The 17912-nt window shown below is 45.1% G+C and overlaps 1 protein-coding gene across 1 annotated transcript in view; it reads right to left on the reverse strand.

Annotated features, from left to right (window-relative positions):
- LOC311247303 (sodium/potassium/calcium exchanger 1-like) overlaps window positions 1-9075 on the reverse strand; it is a gene marked incomplete at both ends in the record, with an annotated part of 46325 nt that extends 37250 nt beyond the window's left edge. Inside the window, 3 exons of the mRNA XM_084337662.1 lie at window positions 1784-1892; window positions 4115-4264; window positions 8146-9075. Coding sequence (XP_084193788.1) covers window positions 1784-1892; window positions 4115-4264; window positions 8146-9075 — 1189 coding nt within the window. The remainder of the gene's footprint in view (window positions 1-1783; window positions 1893-4114; window positions 4265-8145) is intronic.
- Between the last annotated feature and the right edge of the window lie 8837 nt (window positions 9076-17912).

Genomic DNA, 17912 nt, shown 5'->3' on the forward strand with positions numbered 1-17912 from the left:
TTTTACTGCTTTCCATCTTGAACTAGTTCGCTTGTAATGTTGTTGTGTTTTTTTTTACCAATCAGATTTGCGATATGAGGTAGCGTCACGACTCAGTCTCAGTCACGTCACAAGCAGGCAAGCAGCACGCTAAAGTACTATAACCAATCAGAGCAATGTGTGTGGACAAGAGGCGGGTTGCTACGTTTACTGTCTGTAGGGAGGGGCTTTTAGACGCATGTTTTTTTTGGCTTCGAAAAGAGGGACATCCTCTCAATATGAGGGACGCGGGACATTTGGTCAAATGGTGGGACAGTACAACCAAAAGGGGGACACCTGGTCACCCTAGCTCGAACAGGCAAGCCCAGCGTCTCCGTCATTCGTGGCGAGCGCCTTGCCCACTACGCCACGTAGCCGCCCAAGTATTTAACTTTTTTAAACAAATTTCCACTTCTTATTCATAAAAGAGACTAAGAAATATGGGGGTAAGGTGCGGCTGAGTGGCGCAGTGGGCAAGGCGCTCGCCACTAACGCAGGAGATGCTGGTATCGAGCCCAGCTCTCTGCGTTGCTACCGGCTTGGCCGGCCGTCATACTAACACAATTGGCAGTGTTAGAGGGTGGGAAAGCCAGTGGGTGGGGATTGGACGTTGTGGAGAGCGACTCCCACAGGTCGGTTGGGTGACGGGGAAGTATCGGGGGCAGCGTGAGCCTCCCACGCGTTACTCCTCGCCACTGAGAGTTCGAGCTGTTGCGGTGAAAAGATGCGACAGGCTGCCTCCTCGTGTACCGGAGGGGACACGTGATGCAAGGCTTCTATCCTCACTATAGCCGACCAGTGGGAGGCATAGTCTAGCAACGTTCAAGACAGGGGAGGGAAGAATTGGAAATACGGAATTGGGATGGGAGAAAAATAGAAAATAAGGAGAAAAAGTGGATTAAAAAAAAAATATATATGGGGGTAACAATAATATAATATTATTTATTCAATATGTTAAAGGAAAATATGATGAGTAAAGGTAGCACCGGTTAGTTTACTTCCTGTTCTGGCAGAGATGTTAGTTTTGAGTGTGAAGTTAGTTACCACATATTGGACCATGATGGGTTAGACCTATTAGTGACATCACACATGCAACTCAGGTTTCAGGAAAGTGCAGACAAGCTCTCCCTCTTCAGGGGAGGAATGTGAATAAGGTGCTCTTGTGACAAGTTCTGCATGAATAACAATCTGTATAGCCAGAGTCATGCCTCAGAGAGGAGTTGACCATGAAAACACAACAACATTTGGAGTGGAGGGGACCTTTAACAACTGCACTGAATTATTATATAACAAAAACCAGAACTCAAAAGTATATTACAAATGTTGTGGACTTCAAGACCGTGATTCAACATGTGTGACATGATCTGATTATAGTGTTGATATAATTTCTTAACATAATGGACATCCAACATATATCACCTGAGTGCCACTCCCTTAGATAAGATGAAAGTGAGGACGCTGCACTCAGCTTTCATCATTTATTAAATCAGGTACAACCAATCTGTGACACTGGAGACCTGATGAAAACCTAACGTCTAAACGTTGTACATAGTTGACATTTCTAAACTTCTGAACATGAACTTGACCAAAAAAACAACAGCGATTTATTTTCACACATATCCCAAGGCTAAAGCTTCATTTGAGCTTCGTCTGTAATGAGACAATATATTCATGCCTGAAATGCAATTTTGTTATGCAAGTGCCATTATATCATCAATAAAAAATAAGGATGTTTCAAAATAAAAGAAGACGGTTGAGTCGTTACCTTCTCCCAGCGGGTCCAGCGTGTGGATCATGAGCTGGAAGATGGTGCTCCTGAGGGAGGTGTTGTGGAGGGAGGCGGAGCTTCCTCCTCGCTGCAGGGCGGGACGAGGCTGGTGATTGACACACAACATTGAATCAGAATCAGAAAGGTCTTTGTTGCAAAGTAGTTTACACATACAAGGAATTAGATTTTTGTTATTTGGTGCGACATTAACGGACAGACAATTACGGTAGAATAAAATAAAAGGTAGAATAAGATTAAATGGAATATAAACTAAATTAAAATAGAAGTACAATAGAATAGAATTATAAAATTAAAATTAAATTAAAAAGGCCAGGGCTGTACAATTGTGCACAATATGGTCGAGTATCCATTAATTAGAATAAAAGGGGTTGTGCAATTGAGCAGTAATGTGCAAAAAGAATGAACAGTGAATTATGAACAAGTATGAAGAGTTAAAGCGTCCACATGCAACAAGCTTGTCCTAGAGAAGACAAGCTAAGTCTGATCATACAGAGCCATGTAGCTCCTCCACAGTTTTAGATTAGATTCAATGGCCTTTTATTGTGACCAGCCTAAGGCACACCTGTGAAATAATCATGCAGTCTAATCAGCATCTTGATATGCCACACCTGTCAGGTGGATGGATTATCTCGGCAAAGGAGAAGTGCTCACGAACACAGATCTAAATAAGTTTGTGATTTTTTTTAGAGAAATAGGCCTTTTGTGTACAGTCTTAGATCTTTGATGAAATTTTTCATGAAAAATTGGAGCAAAAACAAAAGTGTATATTTTTGTTCAGTATTTGGATTAGTGCAGTGTCCGTTCAAAACGTTGTCATTCCAGAGCGCATGCCCATGTGGAACTGGCCGATCGCTTGGCAACCCCAGAAGTGCTGCTTGCAGCATCGCGTTCAGAATGTACCCGTTCGGAGTGTGTGCCTGCGTGGAACACGTAACTCCCTTGGGTCCTTCCACCAAGTGTGAAGTCAATTGGATGAACGGTTCTCGAGATATGCATAAATCTTTTTTATTATAGTGCCACCATCTGGCCCAATGACATGCAAATGGGGGTGGCTTACATGGATAGTTTCCATCTGGACCCACAGAATCCAGAAAAAAAAACATTTTGTTTCTGAGAGTTACAGGTTAAGTGCATTGTTATAGCGCCACCCTCTGGCCAAACGGCACCACGTTCGACACTGCACTCCCTTGGGTCCTCAGCAATACACCTGCTAAGTGTGAAGTCAATGGGTTCTTGAGATATCCACGCCATTAACATGCACACATGCACGCAGACAGAGATTCCTTCCTTTTTACTTAGATTAGATGTTCAACCTTCCTTCAATTTGACCTTCGTTCAAACAAAAAAGAAATATATGTGTGTGTGTGTGTGTGTGTGTGTGTGTGTGTGTGTGTGTGTGTGTGTGTGTGTGTGTGTGTGTGTGTGTGTACAGTATATTGTGGCATATATCACCGCCCCTCTCATGGATATGTGAAGGATGGGAGATATTACTGCCACGGAAGGAGTGGAAACAATTAGGTAGCTGATTAGTACTGATAGAACACACCTGTGCATCATTAGTTCACTCACACCCCAGACACACACACTACAAATACACTAGGATAGAGAGAGTTGAGTTGAGTGGAGGTGAGGTTGGAGTTGTTGTATTGAGAGAGAGATTGTTGTGTACGGAGTTTTGCAAGGTGAGAGGAGAGGTGTGAGAGGAGAGGTGAAGGCGAGAAGGTGTTCATTATGTACTGGACCCTAGACTGGCTGAGAAACCCCCTTGTGTACTGACCCTGGACCGGACGACTACTTTGAGTATTGAACAATTCCTTTTTTGTACGAGAGCCTGTTTTTGTGTTTTGACCATCGGACTGTATTACAACCATTCTATTTGCCCATCGAACCATATTCTGCCTGTAATCAATAAATATTCTTATTGATTGATATTGCACTTGTGTGGACATTTGAATTTTTTTTGTTTTTGAACCGTGACAAGTCTGAACACCACCAGGCTCGTCACAATATATATATATATTTATCCCTGTGATCCTTTGATGAACCATGTTATTATGTTAAGTGTTTTGTGTTGTTGTAGTTGTTTATTGTTGTCTTGTTGTAATTGCTTATTGTATCTTTGCATTGTGTTTCATGTTGCAGGGGACCCCCTTGAAAAACGAGATGCTACATCTCAAGGGGTTCGTCCTGCGAAAGAAACAAACAAATAACTTCCACAATACTGTATTATATCAAACTACGACAAACCAAACATTGTGCACCAACAACAGTACGTCACTATTCAACAAGGAAGTGTTGCTCTCGTACCCGTAATCTGACCCCGTCCTCCTCTGAGGAGGCCTTGTGCTGCGGGCTGTTCACTGCTGACTTGGGTCCAGGTTCTGGTTCTGGTTCAGGTTCAGATATTTGTGGGGCAGGAGCAGGAAGTGCTGGAGGAGGTGCTGGAGGCTCGCTCTCCTGCAGAATACAACAAGGAACACACCAACATTATGGCAAATGAGGGGCGTTGTACATATTTGACCCCACAACGATTCGGTTACGATTCTTCAGGCAACGATTCAATGCATCATGAAATCAGTTAATTCCCCCAAAAATGTTGAATACACTAATGTGGCTGGGGGAACTGATTCAGTCAGCATGAATGGACTGTCTATAGGTCAATAAAAAATCTACCCATAATCTTTTTTATAATAATTGTAAAAAAAAAAGAAATTATAATTTAAATGTATAATAATATATATTTTTTTTTAATCTTTTTCCCCCTCCTTTTTCCTCCGATTTTTCTCCCATCCCAATGTTAGTCGTTATGCCAATTCCCAATCCCCTTCCTGGTCGCTGCGCACAGTCAGTCTGGGAGAGTGGAGGCTATCACGTGCTTCCTCCAACACACGTCTAGCCAATCAACCGCTTCTTTTCACCTGGCAGCGCGGACTCTCACTGAGAGGGTGTAACGTGTGGAAGGATCACACTACCTCCCTTAGATCCTATCCGCGCTGAGCAGGCGCCCCGACCGAACTGTAGGAGTCGCTGTTTACAACGACCCGGACCCACTCCGCCAGCTATCCCACCCTCTAATACAGCCAATTGTATTAGTGTGAACGGCCAGCCAAGCTGGTGACAACGCCGGAGCTGTGAGCTGGATTCGAACAGGCGAATCCAGCGTCTCCGGCGTTTGGTGACGAACGCAATCTCCGCTACGCCACCTGACCGCCCTCATGTATAATAATTCTAATCGATTATAACATTTTCGATGCAGTTGAATCGTCACCTTAGGGTCGATGCATTGCGATGCTTCGATGCATTGTTGTTACACCCCTATGGGAAATATTCGTACCCTCTTCTCCAGAGTCAGACAAGAAGATAGATACCAATTTACTATCTGCGTGTTCAGTAGAAAGCTATTCGGCTGCAAGCTAGCCTAGCTTAGCACAAATTAATGGAAGCGGATACGGACCAGCTAGCCTAGCCTAGCTGTTGGCCAAAAACACCTCTCCTGGAGTTTTAAGCTATAGGCTAGTGGTCTGTATCCGCTTTCTACTGAACGCTTAGAAACATTTACATTTAGTCATTTAGCTGAACGCTTTTATCCAAAGCGACTTACAAGTTCTGTACAACAGGTCAGCAGGAAGGGTACAACACTGGCAGCCGAGTAACAATGTTCGTCAAACAGTGTTGAACTTGGGTGAACTTACAGTCTCGAGTGCGTAGTAGTAAAGACATATTAGCATAGTAGGTAGTAATAATAGGCAAGGAAGATTAATTGATGGAAGAGTAGTAGAAGACAGTTTTTTCTTCTTCTTCTTTGATTGATTGAAGAAGTGTGTTTTAGTCGACCGCGAAAGATTTGTTGAAAGGTTTCGAGCTGTCCTAACAGAATGGAAAGATGGGTCAGGTTTCGGCTGTCCTAACAGAGAAAGATTGGTCAGGTTTTGGCTGTCCTAAGTCCTAACAGAGAAAGATTGGTCAGGTTTCGGCTGTCCTAACAGAGAAAGATTGGTCAGGTTTCGGCTGTCTTACGAGAGAAAGATTGGTCAGGTTTCGGCTGTCTTAACAGAGAAAGATTGGTCAGGTTTCGGCTGTCTTACCAGAGAAAGATTGGTCAGGTTTCGGCTGTCTTACCAGAGAAAGATTGGTCAAGTTTCGGCTGTCTTACGAGAGAAAGATTGGTCAGGTTTCGGCTGTCTTAACAGAGAAAGATTGGTCAGGTTTCGGCTGTCTTACCAGAGAAAGATTGGTCAGGTTTCGGCTGTCTTACCAGAGAAAGATTGGTCAGGTTTCGGCTGTCTTACCAGAGAAAGATTGGTCAGGTTTCGGCTGTCTTACCAGAGAAAGATTGGTCAGGTTTCGGCTGTCTTACCAGAGAAAGATTGGTCAGGTTTCGGCTGTCTTACCAGAGAAAGATTGGTCAGGTTTCGGCTGTCCTAACAGAGAAAGATTGGTCAGGTTTCGACTGTCTTACCAGAGAAAGATTGGTCAGGTTTCGGCTGTCCTAAAAGAGAGGAAATCGGTATCTAACCTCTTGTCTGACTCATAAGACGTGCATTTCCTATAATGTGTTCCTTTAAGGACTAAATGTCGTCTGTGTTCAGAATCCCTTCCGATACTTGTGATGCCTGTAGAATCACAATGGGCCTCATTAATAAAGCAACGTAGAAACATACCGTTTATGGAAATGTGGTTTTTTTAACATCTACAACGAGGGCAGGAAAACGTCTACGTGAACAAATTGAAACCAATGGTTTATCACTGAACAACACGGCATAAAGCCCCATATCCACACTTAGGCGCAGGGGAAGTGGAAGAGGCTGAATGCAAACATGAAATTGAAGTGTACTCATTCTGCAAGTATAATGCAGAGAGCGTTGACCCAGGGAGCCTGGCTGGCTGCCTCCATACCCATCGTGTTGTGATTACAGGAGTATGTGCTCCATGAACAAGTGCTTGAGCCAAATTGCACAATGTACTGGTGGTTATACAATGAATATTGGAGGACAATTTAGCATGCCATTATTTCACCATTGATGCAGTGCTGCAGTGGTAGAATTAAAGGTGGGTAGATTCATTCTAGCCGATAATCAAAGTACCACCAATAATCAGATACACAAAAAATAAAGATTATTTTTTAAATTGTATCTGATAGTACTGACTATAATATATACCATGAACTTCAATCATGAAGATTTGTGTCAGCTTGAAAACATGGGTAAATTCTATTATTAAACAAAAACCTGGTCCGGCCAATAAAAAGGTGGGTAAGCTGAGTTTAGGTGGGTTTACTCTACATCCCTGCGTTGATGTCTATATTGCAGAACGTTGCACAGCACACAGACTGTCTAGGAAACTGACCTATCTCAAACCCCCTCCAAATCACAACTGTCACAAACAAAGCGAAGCGACAGTTATGTTTGGAGGATCAAGAACAGAGAGGGGCAGGGTTTGAAATAGGTCAATTAAGTGAGGCACATATTTTTCTATACAAAATACAATAAATTAGCTTCATTTCACAAAAGGATCTCAGGGTTGTTATTGTGACAGAGACACACTGTAACGTTTACATAACTCAGTGTCCCATCGCCGTCACCCTGTCTGCCAACACCTGTCTCCCCTCTGTTCAGAATCATCAAAGGACGCTGTACAAAATAATACAGAGTGTATCACATGCAGAGAGGTTCGCACAAATCCTAGTCCTGCTTTCACTGTCTCTGAGCTGCTGATAGCCCCCACTCTTAATGAGGAAAGAGCACAAATATAGCATGTACCGGTGGAAATGGAAATGCGTTGATTGTTTTGTCTGCGGACACATTTGTTCTCTCAGCAGACAAAGCTGTTCTGTCTCCCGTTAGCAGCCAGATCAGAACAGCCAGATCAAGAGTCTGGTTACTACCAGTGGTTACTACTGGTTACTACTGGTTGTGGTTTACTTTTGGGTAAAGCTGTTTGAGCCACTAACCAGGACAGCAGGAATATCTTATCTTATCTTATACATACATGGCAGCCGGTTTGCTCTTATGTCGTGCTTAGGTTGAGATTCCTTTCCACCCTGTTCCCATGGTGGGAACAAGGTGGAAAGGAAAGGAATCCCAACCTGAGCATGACATAAGAGCTAAATTGACCCTATTCACACTTCGCCATTTCTCTCTTATGTCGTGCTCAGGTTGGGATTCCTTTCCGTCCTGTTCCCGGGGGGGGACACAGAGGTGGAAAGGAAAGGAATCCCAACCTGAGCACGACACAAGAGCTAAATCGATGATACTCAAACGGCAACCGTTTCCTGACCCCCTCCCCCCCCCTATGTCACGCTCGGGTTGGGATTCCCCTCCGCCCCGTTCAACACTGACCTTCCCCGGCTCCTCCTCCTCCGCGGTCCAGACCTTGACGACGCTCATGTGCTTGTTGAGCCGCTTCTTGACCGCCCGCTCTATCTGCAGGTTGAACTTCATGAAGATCACATAGACAACGTAGCCCATCACCAGCATGACGCTCTCCCACCACACGATGGTGCTGTCCAGGAAGAAGACGATGAGCATGACGAGGTCCAGGATGTAGAACGACACGTCCCGGAAGAGGGGCCACCAGGTCAGGTGCAGCATCTCCCGGGAGAAGACGGCGCACATGCCGATGACGAACAGGATGTTGAAGACGGCGGAGCCCACGATGGTGCCGATGCCCACGTTGCTGTGGGCGATGAACACCCCGATCAGGGAGGTGAAGAGCTCGGGGGCGGAGCCTCCGGCCGCCATGAAGGTGGCCCCGGCCACGTCGTCCGAGATCTGGAGCCTGTCGGTGATGACCCCCAGGGCGGGCACGAAGAACTCGTCGCAGACGATGGCCAGGGCGACGAACATGTAGACCATGCCGACCACGTGCAGCACCACCCAGCCTTGTTTCCGCTGCTCCACGGAGAAGAGGTCCTCTGGGTACTCGCCCTTCCTGTGCGGGACTACAGGTGGCGCTGTGGGGGTCGGCGGCGGTGGTTCGGTTGGAGGAGGTTTAGGAGGCGTGGGTTCCACGTAGATACACTGCTCGATGTCTGTCCTGTTGACGACTATCACCAGAGGAGCCTCGGTGCCGTCTGGTAAACCTACGTCCTCCTCTGTGATGTTAGCCGGTACTACTTCCCGTGGGTCTACCTTCAGTACCACGTCCCCCGCCGTCTGAGAGAGCCTGGTCCTGAGGGTCAGCGTGTAAACACAACACAGTGCCACGCTCGAGACCAAGAGGAGAACGCGACTCCGCTGTAGTCGTCTCCTCCTTTGAGGAAAATGCATTTTCGTCGACCTATGTGGTTTTTAATTCCAAACATTGCATTTGGACAATTTCGACAGTTCCAAGCGAGAGCATAGCTGAGGGAGCGGATGCAAACACACACACAGTGTGTCTCTCATCTTATAGGGTTGGCATTGGAAGGCTACTGTCCCAGTGTCAGCCTATGGAATGGACATAGGAAAATACATGAAATGACTGGAATCACATGATTGTGAATATCACAGTAATATTATCAAGACACGTGTTGCTTGCAGCATACAGGTGCAGGAGCATCACTAACAGACCGGGTGTGGGTGGTGGTGGGGATTGCTGGGAGATACAGCCCCGCCACCTGTTACTATGGCTACATAAAAAACACAGGAATAAAAACAGTAGGTCCGTGCAAAATAAACAGCAAGTATCAATCGGTAATAAATGAAAAGGCGAATGGCAAAACGAGACGTATAGATCAGTTGCGATTAAAATGGATAATACAACAAGGATGACCGGGGGAAGAACGTGATGATATGGACAACCGTGAACTATGAATGACAATTACACGGAATACAGAATAGGATCAATGTGCTGAAAAAATATTTATGATTAAAGAAAAAAGAAAAAAAACTATGCTAAATCTGAGATATTAAATAATTGAGGCCAGGGAAGAATAATACGGATTGTCATTGAATGCAAGGTCAATGGCAAACTGTTATTCCTTTTTCATCCAAGAGCCCAATCTAACCCCTGAGCGATAACATTTGTATGTCTCTTACCTCGTGTCGCTGCCGGTCTCGCAGTTGTGCGTAAAAGAGGAGATGCTCATCATGACTCTAGGTTTTGGCTGCGAGGGCGCACCGCGTGTCTTCAACCAGGCTCAGCATAATACCTACCTGGAGTCTCGTAAGAGGATTACCGAATCACCTCTAACACACTCACCTCACGTATAGCCCTGTATTAATACGCCAACATTCAAACACATGTGCTCGTCGTGTCGTGATACAGCTCTTCTTTGCAACACGGTGTTAGCGCGCGGGAGCGGCTGGGGGAGAACATTGTGTCAGTGGGCCGCGCGCAGGGGGGGTTCGGTTCGGATATAGAGGGGCATTGATGGACACTATGCTCTTTATAGTCTTAAAAAAATTAAGGCAAGTCATAATTGCGCCAGTTAATTTCATTGCTCTCGGAAACAGAACGTGTTTTCTTTACTTTTCTGAACTTTTTGTAATGTCTTACAGTCTTTGCATGAGTAACACGCACCCACCGCTCCCGAGCGTGCCACTGCTGTAACTAACCAATTGTAACAATGCACCTTTTTTCAGAATGCCTGTTTCCCTGAGGTTCTGTTTCCCCTGAGGTTCTGTTTCCCTGGGGTTCTGTTTCCCTGGGGTTCTGTTTCCCTCTGGTTCTGTTTCCCTGGGGTTCTGTTTCCCTGGGGTTCTGTTTCCCTGTGGTTCTGTTTCCCTCTGGTTCTGTTTCCCTGGGGTTCTGTTTCCCCTGTGGTTCTGTTTCCCTGAGGTTCTGTTTCCCTGTGGTTCTGTTTCCCTGTGGTTCTGTTTCCCTGGGGTTCTGTTTCCCCTGTGGTTCTGTTTCCCTGAGGTTCTGTTTCCCTGTGGTTCTGTTTCCCCGGGGTTCTGTTTCCCTGGGGTTCTGTTTCCCTGTGGTTCTGTTTCCCCTGAGGTTCTGTTTCCCCCTGAGGTTCTGTTTCCCTGGGGTTCTGTTTCCCTGTGGTTCTGTTTCCCTGAGGTTCTGTTTCCCTGTGGTTCTGTTTCCCTGCGGTTCTGTTTCCCTGTGGTTCTGTTTCCCTCTGGTTCTGTTCCCCCTGTGGTTCTGTTTCCCTGAGGTTCTGTTTCCCTGTGGTTCTGTTTCCCTGAGGTTCTGTTTCCCCCTGAGGTTCTGTTTCCCTGAGGTTCTGTTTCACCCGGGGTTCTGTTTCCCTGAGGTTCTGTTTCCCTCTGGTTCTGTTCCCCCTGAGGTTCTGTTCCCCCTGTGGTTCTGTTTCCCTGAGGTTCTGTTTCCCCCTGTGGTTCTGTTTCCCTGAGGTTCTGTTTCCCCCTGAGGTTCTGTTTCCCTGAGGTTCTGTTTCCCCTGTGGTTCTGTTTCCCCCTGAGGTTCTGTTTCCCTGTGGTTCTGTTTCCCTGAGGTTCTGTTTCCCTCTGGTTCTGTTTCCCTGAGGTTCTGTTTCCCTGTGGTTCTGTTTCCCTCTGGTTCTGTTCCCCCTGAGGTTCTGTTCCCCCTGTGGTTCTGTTTCCCCTGAGGTTCTGTTTCCCTGGGGTTCTGTTTCCCTGGGGTTCTGTTTCCCTGAGGTTCTGTTTCCCCCTGATGTTCTGTTTCCCTGGGGTTCTGTTTCCCTCTGGTTCTGTTTCCCCTGAGGTTCTGTTTCCCTGGGGTTCTGTTTCCCTGGGGTTCTGTTTCACCCAGGGTTCTGTTTCCATGAGGTTCTGTTTCCCTCTGGTTCTGTTTCCCTGGGGTTCTGTTTCCCTGTGGTTCTGTTTCCCTCTGGTTCTGTTTCCCTGGGGTTCTGTTTCCCTGGGGTTCTGTTTCCATGAGGTTCTGTTTCCCTCTGGTTCTGTTTCCCTGGGGTTCTGTTTCCCTGTGGTTCTGTTTCCCTCTGGTTCTGTTTCCCTGGGGTTCTGTTTCCCTGGGGTTCTGTTTCCCTGTGGTTCTGTTTCCCTCTGGTTCTGTTTCCCTGGGGTTCTGTTTCCCCTGTGGTTCTGTTTCCCTGAGGTTCTGTTTCCCTGTGGTTCTGTTTCCCCGGGGTTCTGTTTCCCTGTGGTTCTGTTTCCCTGAGGTTCTGTTTCCCCCTTATGTTCTGTTTCCCTGGGGTTCTGTTTCCCCTGAGGTTCTGTTTCCCCCTGAGGTTCTGTTTCCCTGGGGTTCTGTTTCCCTGTGGTTCAGAGGGGATTGTGAGGTCCATTTTAGAAAGACCGCCTTCAGCAAAAATTGTCTATCGATAAAGGGAAGTGGAACATGGAACAGCCTTCCGGTCCCCTTAAGGGAATGTCCCACCCTGTCCACCTTTAAGGGCCAACTCAGGAAATGGCTGTTAGACAGCCAAATATGCACTCATTAGGGATGTTAGTGATGTTGTACTGACTGAATGTCATGTTAGTGTGGTCATGTCAGTGATGTCAGTTTTTATGAATGAACGTTGTATGGTCCGTTTTGTGTTTGTTTTATGTTAGGACTACGGGTGGAAATTAGCCCTGTGCTATTCCCGGCATATTTACGTCCTTATCATGCTGTGATGTTATGCATACACATGTAAATGATGTTCATTAATTTGCATTGTCCTTAATAAACAAATCTTAATCTTTTTCCCTGGGGTTCTGTTTCCCTGGGGTTCTGTTTCCCTGGGATTCTGTTTCCCTGTGGTTCTGTTTCCCTGGGGTTCTGTTTCCCTGAGGTTCTGTTTCAATGTGGTTCTGTTTCCCCCTGAGGTTCTGTTTCCCTGTGGTTCTGTTTCCCTGAGGTTCTGTTTCCCTGTGGTTCTGTTTCCCTGGGGTTCTGTTTCCCTGTGGTTCTGGTTCTGTGGTTCTGTTTCCCCCTGAGGTTCTGTTCCTCAGAAACTGAGCCACTGAACCCTTTCAGGTGTTCTACATCACAGAGAGATTAGAGGGAGCCACTGCACATTAACCCTTTCAGGTGTTCTACATCACAGAGAGATTAGAGGGAGCCACTGAACATTAACCCTTTCAGGTGTTCTACATCACATAGAGATTAGAGGGAGCCACTGAACATTAACCCTTTCAGGTGTTCTTCATCACATAGAGATTAAAAGGGTATGATGATGACAACTGAACAGTCTAATGGTGACGTCGCAATGGCTACTGTGCTGAGGTCGAATTCTGGGGGGAAACGTAACATTTGAACGAGTGTAAGGGAGCATATTATGTAAAAAGGGTTTCGACAATAATAATAATAATAATAATAATAATAATAATAATAATAATAATAATAATAATAATAATAATAATAATAATAATAATAATAATAATAATAATAATAATAATAATAGATAATAGTGCCTTTCATAGAACCCAAGATCGCTTCACAATCAGGAAAAAAAATAGGGCTAGGGAAATAGGGGGAAAAAAGGGGATGAGGGAAGGTAAGGGATAATGGATAATGGACCTAATCTAATCTAAACTAATTGATGGGGAAAAGCCTTGGTGAAGAGGTGTGTTTTTAGAGCAGATTTGAAGGTGTCCAGGGTTGGGGCGTTGCGGATTTCGGGGGGGAGAGAGTTCCAGAGGGTAGGGGACGCCACGCTGAAGGCTCTGTCCCCGAAAGTCCGTAACCTGGTGCGAGGGATGGAGAGGAGACCTAGATCAGAGGATCGTAGGTTCCGGGATGGAGTGTGCTGGTGGAGGAGATCAGACAGGTATCGGGGGGCGAGGGCATGGAGGGACTTGTAGGTGAAGAGCAGGAGTTTGAAGGTGATGCGGAACTTGACTGGGAGCCAGTGGAGGTGGATGAGGGTGGGGGTGATGTGCTGCCAGGGCTTGGTGTGAGTGAGAACCCTGGCAGCTGAGTTCTGAACATACTGGAGCCTGTCCAGGGCTTTGCTGGGTACCCCAAACAGGACTCCGTTACAGTAGTCCAACCGGGAGGTGATGAATGAGTGGATCAAGGTCTCAGCCACATAGTCTGAGAGTGAGGGTCGGAGACGGGAGATGTTTTTGAGGTGGTAGAAGGCAGACTTGGTGACGGATTTGATGTGGGAGTGAAATGAAAGTGTGGAGTCAAGGGTGACGCCCAGGTTACGGACTTCGAGAGACGGGGAGATGGAACAGCCGTAAACGTGGAGATCTCCAATCTTCCCGAGCAGTGCCTTGGGGGCCACAACCATGAGCTCTGTCTTTTTGCTGTTCAGTTTCAGTAATTTGGTTGACATCCAGGTTTTTATGGCTAACCAACACCTAATAGTAATTAGGTATACGGCAGTGTTTCTGGCTCTAAAAAGTACAACTAATATATTCATTAATAATGTATTGCTTGTGTTTCCTGTGTGATATCATAAAGTTCAATCATTCTGAACAGCTTGTTTAGGCTTTGTATGGATTCGTCAGTCTGAAATGTTGGAGAAATACGACATAAATTTGGCCAGGGTTTGAAGTCTTCAAAACAAGCCTAAACAAGCTGCTCAGAATGATTGAGCTTTATGATATCACACAGGAAACACAAGCATGAGTGAACAGTTTTAAGTACCTTGGAGCCCACATATCCGAGGACTTGACATGGACCACACACATTGACAGTGTTGTGAAGAAGGCACGGCAACGCCTATACTTCCTCAGACGCAAGGAAGTTCCAAGTCAGTCAGAAGATCCTTAAGAACTTCTACTCATGCACAATAGAGAGCATACTGACTGGCAATATCACCTCCTGGTTTGGGAATAGCACCGCACAAGACCGTAGCAGACTACAGAGAGTGGCCTGCTCAGCCGAACGCATAATTGGAGGGGGGCTTCCCACTCTCCAGGGCATTTACAACAAGCGGTGCATGGGCAAGGCTAAGAGAATTATCAAAGACTCGAGCCACCCAAACAACTGCCTCTTTGAACTGCTGCGGTCAGGCAAGCGATACAGGAGTCTCATGGCAAGCACAGAAAGAATCAGAAGAAGCTTCTATCCCCAGGCCATCAGGATGCTCAACGAACAATAACACCATGTAACAACCATCAAATGCACTCACAGCACACACACATGCACACACTCACTTTAAACATACAACTCACTGCAGCACCCACTTTAGTACACCTAAGCACACTTTATATTTATCGGTAAAGAATTTGCACTACAACCCATACCTCATTACACCTTACTGTAAATTATATTGTACCTAAATTGTACCTCATCCCACTTCTGCTTTGCACTGTATAGTATATTGTATGGTAACTCAGTTACTTCTACTCTACATAGAGCATTGTACTATATGTATATACTGAAAATTTTTGTCTACGTACTTGACTTCTATTTTATACTTGCTATACTTATTTTATTATCTATTTTTGCCTAGCACAGTCTCTGGAGCGAAACAGAAAGAAGCATTTTGTATAAAAGTATTCTGTACTATATTGTATTATATATGTATATGCATTAACGTATATGCATCTTGGTTATATATGCACATATAGTAATGTTTTTTTTTTTTAAGTATTTTTTATAATTTCCATGTCTGTTCTTGGTATGTCTGTATAAGTCTTTTGTATGTTTTATATGTCTATACGAAAAAGAAAAAAAAACAAATCTTGGAATTTGCATATTATGCTGTTGAAATATATCGTTGAATATTTGTAAGATTTGTGCAAAAATATCAATAAAAAAAAAAGAGAAGCAAAAAAAAAAAAAGTATTCTGTACTTCTGTATGACAACTAATAAAGAAACTTGAACTTGAGCAATACATTATTAATGAATATATTAGTTGTACTTTTTAGAGCCAGAAACACTGCCGTATACCTAATTACTATTAGGTGTTGGTTAGCCAGGCAGGGAAGGACATAATCCACTCAAGATGTGGTGTCGCTATATACCATCCACACATGGCGTGTTCGATACAAGAGAAGGTGGTGGAAATGTTCTAAACGAAAGTTCAACTGAGAGATTGAACCTCTTTCCGCCTTCAAGTCACTTTTAACCAATCACATCATCCTCTTATACACGGTCCTATCTACTCCCACTAATTGTCTCCTGCCAATCTAATCCCCTGCACTACATTTAAAAGGCTCTCAGCCCTCCTCCCTTCATGTTGTCTCACTCTCCCATCACCACGGGGGCCCCCAGGGTCGCTCTTAAAGGGGCGGCATCTGGAGCTCCCTGCCGAGAGCCTGGCAGGACACTACCTCTCCGGAGCCCCCCCCCCCCCCCCTGCTATTATGCTCCTCGTCAGCGATGGGGCCAGAGATTCAGCATTATTCATTCTGCTATGCTACATACAAGATATATAAGATATATACTGTACCATCATTTCATATAAATGTTTTGCATTATTCCTTCTGCAATGCTACAGTCATGATATATTCTGCTATGCTAAATGCATGATATTTATAATTTTCATATTAAACTGATCTCTCATTAGTTGAATTAAATTCGATTTAGACTAGTTTCTCTGCAGAAAACCTGTTGGAAGTTGTAGAAAATAGTTGTAAAGATACATATAATGCCCCCTTAAGCAAGGGTGACATCTGAAGACAGAGACTGGGTTGCAGAATCCTTGGTTGTATTTTTTTATTTGCAGATAAAAAAGAAAGTCACAACAAAACACCCACAGGGCCTCATTTATAGGGATGGAATCTATCATAAAGTCAAAGGGCATTCTGACAAATGAGGCCTTGAAGAAGGAAATAAAAAAAGCAAGACATAACATGGTATCAGGTACAATTTACCTATATCAAGCCCCACCCTCTTTTCTTGATCCACCAATCACAACTTGTCCCTCGGACAAAAGCAACAGTTGCAATTGGAGGATCAAGAAAAGAGGGCAGTGTTTGGGATAGGTCAAGGTCAAACACAATGTGTGTCGGTGGATTCAAAAAACCTCACGCCATGCTGAGTCACGTTCTCATCACGGCGGCATGACAAGATGCACGATACTCCTACGCAGAGAGTTGGATGACGTTCCGTTAACCTTTCCGATAACTACATCACTGCATAAGTCATAAATGTTCTGGCAAGCTTAATTTCTGGTTATTATTAGTGATACTCTGTATGCACCCAATTCAACGTTATAGCCACATTTTGGATGTCCAGATTTGGTAAAAATCTTTGCCCTGTGTTTTTCGGAGGCTGCGACGTACAGGCGTAGAGACAGCTCTGCGTAGGAGTGTGGTTGAAGCCACGGGGACTATGACATCACAAGTGGGCATAACAGTGGTTCTGGAACGCTGTGCCCGCTTACATATGCATTGTTCCTGCATTAGACACACGTATTAGTCATGATACAGTGAGAGCAAATAAATATAATAGAAGTCAAAATATAAGAAAGTGTAAACTGTAAACAGACTGGACAGAGGTAAAGACACGTCACAGAAGCATTGGGGTAAAAGTGAGGTCAAAACGGCCCTTATTGCTGTAAACATGACATATTTATGTCTGATCTAACATAGGAGGCAAAAGCCTAAAAGTCACTGTTGCTATTACTGTCATGTTAAAAACATTGTGTTGTTGTCTCATCTCAATGCGAAACCAACCCGCCATCTTTACCATAAGCCCCTGAAGAGTGAGCGCCAGAAGAGAAGGTTGTACATTTCTCGTGCTCCTCATTAGACCTAGTAGTTTTGCTATTTGTATTGTTTTTTTTTATGCACAACCATCTGTAGTGTGGTAGTGAAAGGGTTAACCTTCTTTTTTTTATCAACTTTTTCTCCTCCTTTTTTCTGTGATTTTTCTCCCCATCCCAATTTACCTCTTGTGCCAATTCTCCCTCCCCTGTCCTGATCGTTGCTCGCATATGCCCCCCACTGGCCGGTTGTAGGGAGGATAGAAGCCTTGCATCACATGTCCCCTCCGATACATGTGGAGGCAGCCTGTCACATCTTTTCACCTGCCAGCGCGGACTCTCATTTGGCGAGGAGTAACGTGTAGGAGGCTCACACTGCCCCCGCCATTTTCCTGACTTTGCTGTGCAGGCGCCCCAACCGACCTGTAGGAGTCGCTGTTTACAAGGACCAGACTACCACCCTTTCGACTTCCCACCCACTAACTCTGCCAATTGAGTTAGTATGACGGCCGGCCCAAGCCGGAGGCAACGCCGACAGCCAGATTCGAACCCGGTGTCTCTTGCGTTGGTGACGAGCGCAATGTCCGCTGCGCCACCCAGCCACAAAGGGTTAACCTTCTGTAGTGTGGTAGTGAAAGGGT

Source organism: Notolepis coatsorum, assembly GCF_963971535.1.
Source record: "Notolepis coatsorum genome assembly, chromosome: 20".
Lineage (NCBI taxonomy): Eukaryota > Metazoa > Chordata > Actinopteri > Aulopiformes > Paralepididae > Notolepis > Notolepis coatsorum.